This window comes from Scomber scombrus, chromosome 5 (genome assembly GCF_963691925.1).
Source record: "Scomber scombrus chromosome 5, fScoSco1.1, whole genome shotgun sequence".
NCBI lineage: Eukaryota > Metazoa > Chordata > Actinopteri > Scombriformes > Scombridae > Scomber > Scomber scombrus.
The window spans coordinates 20,640,435-20,655,313 of NC_084974.1; the positions used below are offsets into that span (position 1 = coordinate 20,640,435).

General features: G+C 42.4%; 1 protein-coding gene across 1 annotated transcript in view; it reads right to left on the minus strand.

Annotated features, from left to right (window-relative positions):
* Positions 1 to 14,879, minus strand: part of LOC133980879 (protocadherin-16-like) — a 73,433-nt gene that overhangs the window by 8,726 nt on the left and 49,828 nt on the right. The window contains exons 2-9 of the mRNA XM_062419722.1: positions 8,862 to 9,050; positions 7,932 to 8,163; positions 7,530 to 7,766; positions 6,021 to 7,049; positions 5,055 to 5,242; positions 4,862 to 4,958; positions 4,338 to 4,495; positions 2,048 to 2,894 (exon numbers count right to left, since the gene is read on the minus strand). Coding sequence (XP_062275706.1) covers positions 2,048 to 2,894; positions 4,338 to 4,495; positions 4,862 to 4,958; positions 5,055 to 5,242; positions 6,021 to 7,049; positions 7,530 to 7,766; positions 7,932 to 8,163; positions 8,862 to 9,050 — 2,977 coding nt within the window. The remainder of the gene's footprint in view (positions 1 to 2,047; positions 2,895 to 4,337; positions 4,496 to 4,861; positions 4,959 to 5,054; positions 5,243 to 6,020; positions 7,050 to 7,529; positions 7,767 to 7,931; positions 8,164 to 8,861; positions 9,051 to 14,879) is intronic.

Sequence of the window (14,879 nt, forward strand, 5' to 3'; positions counted from 1 at the left end):
TGCCCCTAAGCTTTTAATCTGGTAGGAGTTACTGGCTGGAATATTTTCACCAAGTTTGACTCCTCTGTGATCCTGCCATATCCCTGATCACTGATAACACATGGGCAGAAAAAAAGACAGTGGGAACAAGGAAAAGATTTCATTTTGGATGTTTCCAATTCCAACATCTTAAGCCTATGTGGGGTTTGTGGCGCCAACACTTTGGACTGCACTATGAGGGTTAGCTGAGGTTTCATAGACAACAACACATTTGTCATGTCTCATATGAAGAAGTAATTTTTCAACAACTGATGTGTTAATCCATGAATGGTGTTGTCTTTTTCAGAAAAACAATTCACCAAATCACCAGTGTACACTCCCTTTGCTCCAAACATGGAATTAATGATCTCCCTTCTGACAGTGAATGATGTGTCTTATTCTGTGACTATATATATTTTTGACAATAGTTCTCTCTATTGTGGTTAACCGTCATGCCAATGTAATGAAAACAGAGTGTGTAGAGATAGTCCCAGGTCTTCGGTCAATGACCCCAAAACAGGAGCAAACCAGGTGCTCAAAGGATTAACTTTGTCATGATTCTAACAAATAGCTAGTGTGCATGAAAACACTTCAAGATGAGTGCACACACTGGACTGAAGCAAAAGTGACATGCATGACAGACCCTGAATGTTTCCATCCACAAGCTGCTCAAGGCGGCATCCTGGTTGGCGACTTAAAGGGGAAGGCGGCGCTAACATCGACACGTGTCTCAAACACCACAATAAAGCCCACAGGACCAAATAGCCCAAGGTCAGTGTTGACTAAGTGACAGAGTCTCATGCAAGCACACAAACACATATGTGCATGCCCACACACACACACACACACACACACACACACACACACACACACACACACACACACACGCACACGTGTGCACACATAAACACGCGTAACTGATCCCCTCTCTAATGGTTCCCAGAAGCCTGAGCAGGAGATTCTTTGGACTTTCATGGGAATAGATCCACAATAACAGATGATAGGTTGTGTGTGTGCGCTTGTGCAGGCTTGTGTTATTTTTTATTTTTTGTACGTGTGTGTGTGTGTGTGTGTGTGTGTGTGTGTGTGTGTGTTTAATATTTGGCAAGCTGCTCTGTCTGTCTGGCCTCCAACTGAGAGAAATAAGTCATGAAAGGTGAAGCAAGAGTTGTGCTGTACTCAGAAGAAAGCAGAGTTTGTGTGTATTTATGGTAGGGGAGGGTTGGTGATCGTTTTGAGGGGCTGCAGTATCTGTTCAAGCATGTGAAATGTTGAGCACACATGCAGTACAAAGCAAAAATTTAGATGTAGCACAAATGCTTAAAAAGTCCATGAAAAGACCCATACAGAGGAGAACAGATGCAGATTTGCTTGTCTGCTTTAGTTGAAAATACCTCAACTTGAGCAAGAGATTTGCATGACACAGTAATAATTCCCAACAGGTGCTGGAGTTATAAAGATGGAGGACAAGCTGAACGTTTTAGTAATATAAAGGAACAGGAGCACAAAGTGGGGGACTGGAAAAAAAATAAAACAACTGGAAATCCTGATAAGATTTGAAAACCTTTTGTGATCACATGGTAATTGATTTTAGCCAGCTGCTTTTCGCACTGGCGATGAAGCGCTATATTTACTTTGTATACACCACTCTACTTTAAAATATTCCAGAAATCACACAGAAATGTAATTTTCTGTTGTATCTGGAAACACCTTAAAAGGGATATTTTAATCATCATTATTTATATCATAATTTCCATCCAAAGAGTTATTTTAAGATGTGTCACTTACATAACGTAATCACCAGACAGAACAACTCTGTAAACCCAGAATTATGTTAAATAACAACATTTTTTTGAAATTATCCATATTATACATGTGTTTCTACAATATCTTGACATGGAAACTACAGTATGGTTAAGGATAGGAAAACATTGTGGTTATGGTTTTAAAAAAGATATCCATGACCTTGCTTTTCGCCTTCGACATTCAGGGCACACTACCTCCTGCACTGGCACTTGGCTGGACTTACCCGTGTTAGGGTTGAGGCTGAATGTTCCCCCTGTGTTGCCTGACTGGATGGTGTAGGTCACCCGGCCATTCTCCCCTTGGTCTGCATCTCTGGCCATAACATACAGTGCCACAAAGCCTACCGGCTGGTCCTCCATCACACTGACAGCTGTTGGCGAGCTGAACACTGGTGGATTGTCGTTCTCATCGGTTACATAGACCCTCGCTGTAACTGAGCCCCAGCGCCTCTGGCTGGCATCGAGGGCAGAGTCTGTTGCCTTTACAACAAGAATCAAGTTGGAGGTGACTTCATGATCCAATTCCTGGGCCAAGGATAGAACCCCAGTGGAGGGGTCGAGGGTTAGTAGACTGGGCGTGTTTGGCCACTGGTGGAGAATGGAGTACCTCAGCTCGCTATTGGGCCCGCTGCCATCCTTGTCTGTGGCCTGGAAAGTATAGACAGAGGAGCTGGGCTGCATGCTCTCAGAGATGACGATAGTAATGGGGTCCTCAGGGAACTGAGGGGCGTGGTCATTGCTGTCCTCTACGTCAATGTCTAGGTGGACCAGGGTGCTGCTAGGAGGGTCCTGGGAGAAGTCATCTACCTCAATCTTCAGGGTGTAGCGCATGTCTCGTTCATAGTCAAGAGGACGAGCCAGATACACATCTCCTGTCAGACGATCTACGACAAAGGTCCCATCTCTGTCTGTACCCCCAACCACTGTGTAGGTCACTTTCCCCTCTTCTGGAGTTTCTCTGTCATGGAGGCGGACTGAGCCAATGACAGAGCCAGGCTTGGCCTCCTCCACAGAGTTGAAAGATATAGAGAGTGAATTGGTCTTCGAAGCAGGTCTGTTAATGCTGAGAACCTGCCAAAAACAAAAAAAAGTATGTGTATTTGAGGACAAAGCAACATGACAGTGAATCTAATGCTTCTTATTAGATGCCTGGTGGCTACTTCAGTTAACAATTTTCAATACAAAGAATGAAAATATTTCATGGATTTGGAGCAAAGCAGAAACAGATTTTGTCCGCTTGCTTGTATTGTATGTGTTCACTGGGAATAAATGCAACCAGTTACAAGAGGTTTTATAGACCTGAATAGCATGCCTGCTAACATTAATCACACTTAATCTGATACTTATGTAACTGCCAGGAAAAATAATAGATGATACAAGTAGCACAATAGGAGGAGGAAATGGTGAGAGGATTTGCACAGAATTTAGCACTGGGACATAGTCCTGTACAGTGTATAGCCGTAATCTTCCTTTGATGAGCAGTTCAAGTGTCTTCAAAGACTACAACATTATTAATGTTCTCCTTTGTATGAAAAGAGCACTGTAACACATGACACATTGTTTTAATAGAAATTTCTTTTCTTTAAGACAGGCATGAAGTAAGATAATTTAAGCAGCTGTGAAAGCGGGGAGGGAGAGGTCGTGTTGATCAAATTTTCAGTGGCATTACTGGCGTGTTTTGTAAGCCGATAGGATGATCTGGATACTCAGCATTGCTTCCTTGAGCACAATTCCCACAGTAAGTAGGCACTAGAAAAAATGCTGTGTTTGTTGTGAAATCTTATATTACAAGCTGTAAATTGGTTCCACATTATATGGAAAACTGAGTGTTCCAGAAATAGATTGGTATAGTCTCATCCTATCATCAGTGGATTTAGAAAATAAGTCTGAAAAGATGATTAAAGGAAATTACATAAATGTGCCTGCGGGCAAGAACAACACTGCACTGTTTAATCCAATTAACTAATAATTATGACTTTCAGTCTTTTGTTGTTGGAATGGAGGAAAAACTGAGCTGGAACTTACTCGTGCTGTTTATATGGTAACTCCATTTTCCTGGAACCTATAAATCTATGTTCCTTCCAGGCTTCTTCCATTGTCCGTTTTCTGTTCTATATTAAATATTAAATGAATTACTTTCAATACTGTGTTTTACGTGAGTGTGTAGCCCTGCCGCTCATTGCAAAAAGGGCTACTGTATTAAAAAAGTGTTGAAGTCATTGAGTATGACCTTGATCAGTGCAGTCTACAGCTGGCCCTCATCACAAGCCAGCTGGGAGTATTTGATTCAGACCCACTTTTCCATTTCAGATAGAAATTTCCCTTTTGAAATGTCACAGGGGAAGAAAAGGGAGGGGATGGGAGGGAAGCTTGTCAGAAGTGAGGCTGATATGTCTGCAGCTAGTCTGAGGGGCCCTGAGACATGATTCCTCTCAGCCCCGAGTCTATTCTTTGATATTAAATAGGTGAGTAGTGAGGGTGTTTGGGTTGGCTGGAGTCCAACTGAAGTCTGACCTGAATGGTGAGGGAGCAGGAGGTGCTGCGTGGGGGCAGTCCTCTGTCAGTGGCTGTCACTGTCAAGGTGTACTCGGCTCGTTCCGAATGGCTGAGGGGGGATGATGAACGCAGCTCACCAGTGTTTGGGTTCAGAGAGAAACGCTCAGCCCTGGGACCTGGGAGAAACACAGGGTCTAACATTTAACTGGAAACAATTGACGTGAGAGGGCAAAATACACTTAGAGCATTTTGTTAGCAATAATCAAAGCCATTTTGAGACTTAAAGATATATTACTTTTCACAGTTTATCTTCACACTATTACAACAAAGTAAAATGGGCTAAACATTTTTTTTAAAAACGCTACTTCTGCAGATGGCTATTAAAGGTGTCCTGATACACTCTTTGCCTCGTCAATTATTTTCATATATCAAGACACCTCATCATGTATAAGCATGTTTGACATTCATATACAAATACTCAATCTTTCAATAATTCATTTGCACAGATGAGCACTTTGCTGTTTTTCTTGTAGGTACTGTACCTGACAATGAGTAGAATATGGTGCCGTTCTCTCCTTCATCAGGATCTTTGGCTTGCAGTGTGCCCAGTAGAACCCCAGAGGACTGTCCTTCTGACACCTATGTGCAAAAAAACAAAAAACAAATAGATGTCACTAAAAACAGGAAAGGCTTGTAATTCTCTGCATGTCTGTGTCTCTGGTCTTGTGGCATCACCTTTATGATTAAGTTTTTTCCCGACTGGCTAAGGATAAAAGCTGGGTCATTGTCGTTGTCATCCAGGACAGTAACGAAGGCTGTGCCTGTAGCGCTACGAGGGGGGGAACCTCCGTCTTGTACCACAACCACCAGCTGGTAACTAGACTGCTGCTCTCTATCCAGAGTTGTCCTTGTACTGATCTCACCTAGGGAGAGAAAGGGCTGTATGAGAAGGATTTTATGCCAAGACACTGATCCAGAGCACCGGAATAATGATGAGAGACATGAGAGCCAGCAGGCTTTGATCAGTGACACACAAGTAATAGACATGCACTGTGTGCAGATGTACGGGTGCATGTGCATGCACACTCTCACATACACAAATACAGAACTTTTGTAATCTTGGCAGATGCTTTAGAGACTCACAACTCAGCCAGAAACTGATCACAAATTAGAGTGTCAGTCTCAACCCACAGATGAACAGGCTCAGCAGGCCAATTAGAGCTCAGTACGACGCTAATGTTGCTGTCACCATCACCTAACCTGAGCAACTGTAATGTCTCATCTTTACAGATGACTGTAAGTTGACCAAACATCTATATATTTTTTTCTAAATATTTTATATTTGCCATGACATACTGTAGGATGAAAAATGTTTCATATTGAGTCATTATAGCTTTTTATATTGAAGAAGAAGAACTTTTAGTTCATGTAGAAAAGGAAGTTGAGTTCAGTTATTTCAGTTTAGTTTTAGCTCAATCTACAGAAAGAAAACAGATACATGTAATAAAGGTGAGCATTTAAATTTTGGTTGGTTAGGTATGTTCCAGTATCATCTGGAGCTGAGAAAACAACCAACATTCAACAAAAATTATCAGCAGCCTTACTTTTCGAAATGATATGTTTCAAAACCTAACATATACAAAAAAGCTTTTTAATACCAGGTATGGTTACTGTGAGTAATCTTAGTACATCACAACTAACCTGTGTGGGAGTTTATCTGGAAATTGCGGTCAGGATGCAGCAGGCGGTAGCTGAGGCGTCCGTTGGGACCACTGTCTCGGTCTGTGGCTGACACATGACCGAAGCCTGTACCCACTGGCAGGTTTTCTCTCACAGCCATGAAGACCCTCTCCTGTGGGAGCCGAGGAGAGTTGTCATTCTCATCAGTCACAGATATCCGCACTGTGGCACTGCCCGTCTTCTTCCACTGTCCATGACCAGCACTGGCCAGTACTGTTAGAAGATACATGTCCTTGACTTCTCTGTCTAGGGCACTTTTTACAAACAGCCAGCCACTGTCTGCAGCAATGCCAAACCCAGCAGCATCTCCATCAGGATGCAGGTGATATGCCAGGGGACTGAAGTGACCTACGCCAGGTGTTTCTCTGTTCAGAGCCCTGACTTGCAGGAAGCGTGTATTTATTGGAGTGCCTTCTTTTAGTTCTACCCGGTAGGTCAGGGTATCAAACACAGGTCCCTGGTCATTCTCTGCCTGGACATGAACCACAAGCATGAAGGTGACGCTAAACTGGGGCACTCCACTATCCTTGGCGAGGACTTGGAGATCGTAACGGGGTGCACTCTCATAGTTGAGGCTGCCCACCAATCGTATCTCTCCAGTGCTGCGCTCTATGCTAAAGGTCCTCTGGATCCCACTTGGTGCAGACAGGTCAAAGGTGAGTTGTCCATTGGCTCCAGAGTCTCTGTCCTCAGCTTGAACACGATACACAACAGTACCCATTTCTGTATGCTCTGGCAGCAGCAGGGACTCTGAGGATGAGGGCAGGAAAACAGGCGGATTATCATTGACGTCTGCGATGGTGATGTGCACACGGGTCTGGCCAAAGGCAGGGGGGTTGCCACTGCGGGCCTGCACCTCCAAATCAAGAGCTGACTGGGCTTCATGATCCAAAGACAGACTGGTCCTCAGGGCCCCAGTGTCAGGATCCACTGTAAAGTATCCTGCAGGGTCCCCAGAACTAATGGTGTAGGAGATATCTTTAGAGGTGCCTGGAGGGAGAAAAACATGATAAAAACCAGAGGCATGTCACCATGGACCAGGAGGCTGAGGTAAAAGTAACAGTATACTACAAAGATGTAATTTTTCAAATTTCATGAATGTAATAGAGCTCTAAAAAAAAAGAACATATACACAATATCGTGAAATGGAATATTTGATTGATGTGATTTTAGAGTTAGGTGTGTATAGTGGCCCAATGCCTATTTGTACAAGTGGTACAGGGAGCTAAAATTAAAAAAAAAAAAAACTATTTTCTGCATGATCCAGTGTGATTGATGAATATATACTAAACTGCATAGGCTATATGACTCCAATGTGGGTGTTTGTGAGTGAGTGAGTGAGTGAGTGAGTGAGTGAGTGAGTGAGCGAGCTAGCGAGCGAGTGAGTGAGTGAGTGAGTGAGTGAGTGAGTGAGTGAGCGAGCAAGCGAGTGAGTGACAGACAACAAAGGACATGGTTTGTGGACCCTACCTGTCTTAGTGCTGGCCTGGACGATGCCTACGACCGTCCCCTGCAGGACGTCCTCTAAAACAGTGAAGTAGTACTGATTCTGTTCAAAAACTGGTGGTGCCACCAAACCTGCCACCACACTAATGTTCACCCTGGCATTAACGAGAGCAACCAGACCTCCACCATCCTGAGCAGAGATCACCATGGGTATGACAGAGTTGGCCTTCCCGTACACAGAGCGAGACAGGGAAATGACACCTACAAAAAAAAATTGCAGACAAGATTCATAAAGGCTGTTTTGCTACATCACACAACAGAATTATGTGATAACAACATATAAAGTAATTCACCACACATTTGTATTTTGAAATCTTGAAAATACAGATAAGTATATGGAAAAACAGGATAAATACTTGTACCAACCAGTGTCTTTGTTGAGAGTGAAGTAAGGGGAGGCCCCTCCGGGTACAGTTTTGTATGTTATTCTGCCATTCTCGCCTGAGTCTGGGTCATAGGCCGTCACTCTGACAACAGACGTCCCAGGCGCGCTCTGTGTGCTCAAACTGACAGCATAGCTCACTGGGTAAAAAGCAGGTCTGTTGTCATTAATGTCGACCAGATCCACCTTCACATAGGTTACTGAGCTCAGTCCACCCTGTCAAAGAAACACAAAGCTCTTTTGTTATATTATACCTCCACATACATTAAATCATGAAACGGAAAAAAACACACCTGAAAGCAGGATTTGGTCCACATTTATGGTGCAAGTAGACCACATTAATGGCGCAAGTAAAGACTAGCAGTAAACTCTGTTAAAATTTCAATGCATAGCATGGCCTCTAAAATATAGTCCCAATAGTTTTGCGCGGGGATACAGATTGATAGTTTCCCCCGGGAAAGAGCAATATGTCATGACCCGTGAAGGGTGAGAGGGCTCGCCGCAGCCTGTTTCATAGGCTTTTCATTTGCACAGAATACAGTGCAGGCTTTTCATTTGGACCAGGTGGCAAAAACGCAGGAGGCGGCAGTCCAACTTGTTAAAATATTACTGCCTGACAGTTGAAGCATTTCTCCATCTGATTGCTTTAACATGGCTGCAGTAATTTTCTTTCATTTTGAACCTTTTATTTTTTAAGTATTATTTGGCATGAAGTGAACAGGATGCTATACTAACTTTTGAGTAAGTCTGCCATGGAGAGCAATTTTTACTTGGCTCAAATCAAAGTTTTTCTGCACAGTTGGCCATGTCTTTGCTCTCCTGTCTGTATGAAAAGCACGGCTGCTGTGTTTATAGGATTACTATGTGGCTCAATGGATTCATATTAAGCATGATTTCAAAATGTGGTGGCTCACCCCATCCACTGCAGTAACAGTGAAGTCGTAGCTGGCCAGCCCTTGATCTCTGTCTAGTACAGTACTAGTGCAGATCTGTCCAGTCTCCTTGCCAATGGTGAACTGAGAGGGAACAGCACTGTTAATGCCAGAGCCCAGGGAGTAGGTAATGGAGCCAAAAGAGCCGCCGTCCGCATCTGTCGCAGTGACCTACAGAGAAGAAAACATGCTATTGGTTAAATAATTCCAACGTTGTGCATTAAAATTAGAATTTATTACATTTGACAGGAAATATCTGACTGGATAAATGCAACAGTTTCCATACTCATTAATGATATCACTCTAAAGCCACAGTAGATCAAATCTAAATTCTATTAGAGAGATGTAAGAATGATGGCAATCCACAAACTGAAACAAGAGCACCATACCAGGTGCCTTTTGAAAGCATCTTTGGACACGTTCTTTGTTGTTTATCTGAGCCAGCGCATGAGCCAAACAGGCCCTTTGGCAGAAAGGGGCTCTGAGGGAATGAAGGGGGGTGGCGGGACAGAGGATGACTTCTACAGGCTCTGGGAGGGCTGCCAGCAGGGAAAACTGCCTGCTTCAGGAGTGGCGTCTGTCTGCACTGGACAGTGACAGGGACGGCTGGGGAACAGTGGGATACCACACATTATGCTTCAGTACAGCGCATTATACCCTAAAGTAATGTCCCGCTTGCGGTCTGGTTTTAATAATGCCGCACATCTACAGAGGGCTGGAACCGCTGTAGTTATAAAAGCAGCTCACGAGCCATCAGCCAGGGAGCCGACTCAATTACTACAGGATCTCCCAAGACAGTGTAAGGCAAACAGACCAATCAGATCGGGCCCCTGGGTACCAGCATTGTAATTGTTTGCAAGTGTTGGCTCTGGATCGCAGCTTGCAAGAGAGATTACAGTAGGGTTAAACCTCAGAAGTTGATTAGAATTCTTCTTCCTTCCATCTTTTATAAATGGATCTTTTTAGGAAAACACTAATTGCAAGAAAATAGAAGCTTGAATCCTGCTCTGGTGCTCCAACATACAGCAAAAGGGAGCCTCCTCTGTGCATAAAGTGGAGTAGTCATCAGGAACATTGCCAAGAAAAATAAGGCAAGCCATGCTTATCATCAAAACCAGACTTTTTTAAAGATGGCATTGGTATGAGTGAAAGTAGATGGAAATCATTCATTCGAGGCGATGAAGGTTTGGCTGCTGTAATTCAGGCTCCATCTCCTGCATGAGCAGATGGCAGACGGGGGACTCAGCAGAAAGCATGCCCCACACTCCTGACTGTAACTCCTAACAGTGGGTGAGTAGTGTGTAGGAGTGAGGGAGTTGTAAAGCTGGCAGAGACGCAAGCCAAAGAGAAGAATAATAAACCACATGAGGAAAGGGGAAACCAAGAGCAATACAAGAAAACTACTCCATCTTTTAAGGCACTGAGGCTGAAGCTTACTGTAATATTTTATCATTTTGCAGGGGGACAAGTTATTTATAACAACCCCACAGCTTTATATGCATGTTTTCTCTGTTGTTGTGTGATGAGTGTCAGCTGGAGGGAGAGTTTAAGGAGCACTTAAGCATGAATACCTGGGTCTTGTGAAAAACTTTAAAAAAGCAGGCAGATATGCACAAGTAAGCATTTCCCAAAAGATCTGTAAGAATATATTTTCTCTCTTGTGACTGGCCAATTCATGGCAGGCATTGAGCTATTTGAGAAGACTCCATGTTACTTTCCATTTTAGCCACAACCATCCATAAAAAAGTTTTGTTCAAGGTACACCCACATGTGCATAGCCTACATTTATATTTATGATATGAAAACTTGAAAAATGAAAGGAAAAAGATGAAAAAAGACAGAAAAGAGAGAGAAAAAAGAAACAGTTGGTGGGAGTTGGAGCTTTTTCACTGTATGCATTTATAATAAATAGTCAATTGGTGAGTTCAGAGCAAACGCACGTTGGGTTGAAGGTTCTGTGTGAGTTTAAAACGTTTCTTAAAACTTGAGAAAAGGGTTAGTGGCACAGAGTGCACCACAGAGACACTGAGCTTTCTTATTTCTTAAACAAGTTCTGCAGAGACAGGGGACTGAGTGATGTGTATGCCATGAAATTAAGTTACATGAGGATCCAGTGCTTTATTAATTATACTTCCCCCAGTGCTCATAGTTCTGCGTAAAGAGGTGAGGACATTTGTAGCTATGTGTTGTTTGAAAACCTGAGAACACTATGTTCCATGATTTAAGTGTATGACTTTTTTGGGGGGAATGTAATGTAAGACAATAAACCGCACCATCATATTTGCATAAATCCTAACCACTTTAAGTAGAACGCCTGAGGCAATCAGTCTACTTGGAATCTATAGAGACTTAGAATTCAATTCCACTCTCATTGATAGGTTAATAGCAGCATATCGGTAGAGGCTTGTCTGTTCAGCAGATTATAATTTGCCAGCTGCCCTTATAAAATGACATATGAGGCCAGGCAGGATAACCTAATACTACAGTATGTGGCCTCTGACATTAAAAACTGCTAGATAAAATTAGAATAAATCAATAATAGAGCAAGTGTTAATCTCAAAAACATGAAACAAGATTCTCACAAAAGCTTGAATAAGGACTGAAGCTTCCTTGGGATGTTGCATAATGCAGCAGTCGAACAACAAGCAAGAAGTCATTCATAATTTTTTATTTTTTTTTTTCACTACACACTTATGCGCTTGTTTATTTCACTCTGAAATGTTCTTTGTTTTATCTTCATTTTGGATTATTTTTTACCAAAGTCTACATTTGTACTTACATGTGGTGAGTAGATTAAGATTACTAACTCCTCTAAATGGGCATACTGTACATGTGGAGGAAAAGGAAATAATTGCTACCAAGAAAGTCATTTAAGATGTGCCAGTAATAAGTAGGAATTCTCTGCCCCGTATGAGGAAGAACAATACCACTCACCACTTTGTCGTATCCATCTTGACATGGATACGAGGGGCCTTTCTTTCTGTTTCCCACAGACTTTTTACTTTTGTGCTGAAATGTATAGGTATTACGCAAACTCTATTTTTATTGGATTAAAAGTTCAAAAGCAGGAGTAATCTTAGATCATCAGTAACAGCCAGCAGTATTCTCCCTGCACTCCGTGTATGTGAGTGAGGCATGATGGGAGCTGTCTTATCAGCAGGAGAAAGGCAACGTTTGGCCGAGTCCTTAGTAAAACAAGCTGGGAGACTCCAAAGATAACTGGGGCACTTTGTGGCTCTCCCATCAGATTCTAGGAGCCTTCCAGAGGAGACTTCCTGACTGACTGACTGTCCAATCAAGACAACCAGATTCACAAGAGGGAACATGTCTTTGTATGTTTATGTATAATATGTTCAAATGGAATAATGAGCCTGAGGCTTTTGGATGCGCCAAAGAGTTCTGGCCCATCTAATGTCCTCACTCTGTGGTCTGAGGGAGAGCCAGGCATGGAAAAGCCAGTATTTGGGGGGTTTCTATTTTTAGTGTTGATTTTCCCAAAAGGCCAATTAGAATTCTCATATATGATTAACCACTGTGGCTTTTAGTCCTTGTTCTTAGATTTTAGTGGATAATGCAAACACATGTATGTCAGCGTGACCTTATTTGCCCAGGCTACCACTCCTCTCTCCATCTTTATTGAGCAGCCATGCAAAAAAATCCAACTGTGGAAAGAACTATTGCAAAAACCTGTGAGTAAATGAATGATGTAGAGCTGAAACCAATTGAGGCCAGCATGGGGTGAAATGAAGGTGATGTAGTTTTTAATCACGCTCCCCACATTTTACAGTGCCCAGTCAAACAAATCTGTCTCACATAGTCCTCAGTGAAACCAGCCAATCAGGACCGCAACTCTGCCAATCCAAATAGGCCACAAATGACGGAGTGCGTATGTAAATGTTTGCCAACTGGGAAATTATCACACACATCAATCAAATTTTGAACGAGCATGTCCTTTGAGTATACCTTAGATGCGTAAGCAAAGACACAAACCTACAAACATTGGGGACCAAATCATTGCTCAACACAGTTTTGTGATGCCAGTGGAGCAAAAGAGCGAGACCAAGTTAATTCTCAAGTCTGATTACATCAGAATCTTCTCTGTAGTCACTGGGAACTCTTTGCAAACAAACCAAACACAGATGAGTAACAGAGGCTACTGTGACTGTGGCTCAAAGCACAACTCTGCAACTTTGTGGCATAAAGAAATGTTCAGAAAAATACTGGATGACATCTCTAAAACTCTTTAGCTCAGATTTATGGCTGAGCCTGATTTTATCTTACTTGGGGACTGGTGTTAAAGCTATAGCATAAACAGTATTTGACACATTGACCAGTTGGTCATGCAGCTGAAATGGGTTTAAATAGCAGAGATAGGTGTGGATGTTGAAGTTTCCATTCCTAAAGATCTAGAAGAAAGAGGACTTTGTTTACTGAAAAGTGGAGAATAAAGATGAGAATGGAGAACAAGGGTGAGGGAGTTTGATATTCCACTTCCTAGACTTTAGCAGTCGCCCTTAAACTGCAGTAATGTAACAAATTAATGTCAATCTTATCATAGATTTAAGCTACAGCGATATCAAGGCCAGTCACATGCACTTTCCAGATATGAATTCAATAATACCAAATAAGAAATATCAAACATAATTTTAATGACAGATTCACAGACATGACCAATTAAGCCTGTAATAGCAGGACTCCCACAGGGGCAATTAGAGGCAGCATGTGATAGATTGATGGAGTGACATGGAGATCATTAAAAGACAGAAAAGGCAAAGAGGAAAGCGTAGGCTCAAAGAAATCAAATGAGTGGGCGAGTCACAAAAATCTGGACCGAGAATTGCTTTGAGCTTTCACAGCTGGTGTGAAGCATTGCACACTCCTCTCCTTACATTGTCCTGGCATCACTTCTGAAGAGAGCAGGGATGAGGAGAGAGAGGCGGAGACCTCCTAAAGGCCTCTTTCACTACTAGCTAAAGTAGCAGATATGGAGATGAGGGACTTTGTGACATGTCCACCACCACACTAAAGCCCCAGACAGAGACCGCACCGGTCCGGTGGAAGGAAGAAGCCCACACAATGTTGACGAACAGATCAAAACAAAAAACATTTGCCGCACAGACAATGGATTCCGACCAACCGCATGTGAAAGATTTGGGTGGTTACTGAGGAAACAAAAAGTGGACATCTTCACTGCATAGTGGTCTGGCTTTGTATGTGTAGAGTATCTGTGATAAAAGTGACAAAATTTCAAATGTCTCTCCAGCTGAAAATGTATGAAAAACCTTCAAGGATCACCCCAGCTGCCTTGTTGTATTCCTCAGCTAGTCTACATGTGCATACAGAGTAGGTCCAGATACAGCAGTCAACCTGAGGCACTATTACCTGCCTGAAAGACTATGTATGTATTTTCTGGTATGCTTTAATACCCCAGGAACCCTTTGCCATGGCTGTGAACATGATCTGGTCATGAAAATAAGTTTGTTTTTTAAGAGGGTGTGGTATCCCTTGTTTTTCAAAAATCTCTGGTTATTAAAAACAACCGCTCATTAGATGGAAAAAAATCCTCTGGTTCTGTTCCATTTATTAAAAGGAAATGCTAAACATCCAATTGCTGAGTTTGATGGTTTAATAAACTTTGAAAAACAAACGTAAACATATCTGAAACAGCAAGCAGAGATAAAGTCAAGCAAAGCTTTTCCAATGTTAAGCGGAAGCACCTGATAGCATGTCATATCATTGTCTCAGTATTTAGTTGGCAATACAAATGGAAATGTTGACTTCATGGTGCTGCTGCGAGAAAAGTCACGAGCCAAACAAGACATTTGGATTCAACATTTTGAAGCCATCAATATCCACAGAGAATTTTATGGAAATCCAGACATGAGTATTCGAGACACCTTATGATGGATCGATCTTGGAAAATGCAGAGACTTGACCTAAAGGAAGCACTAGACAAAAGCTCATGAGGGTCATCGAAACTATTAAAAATCCTCCTCTGGG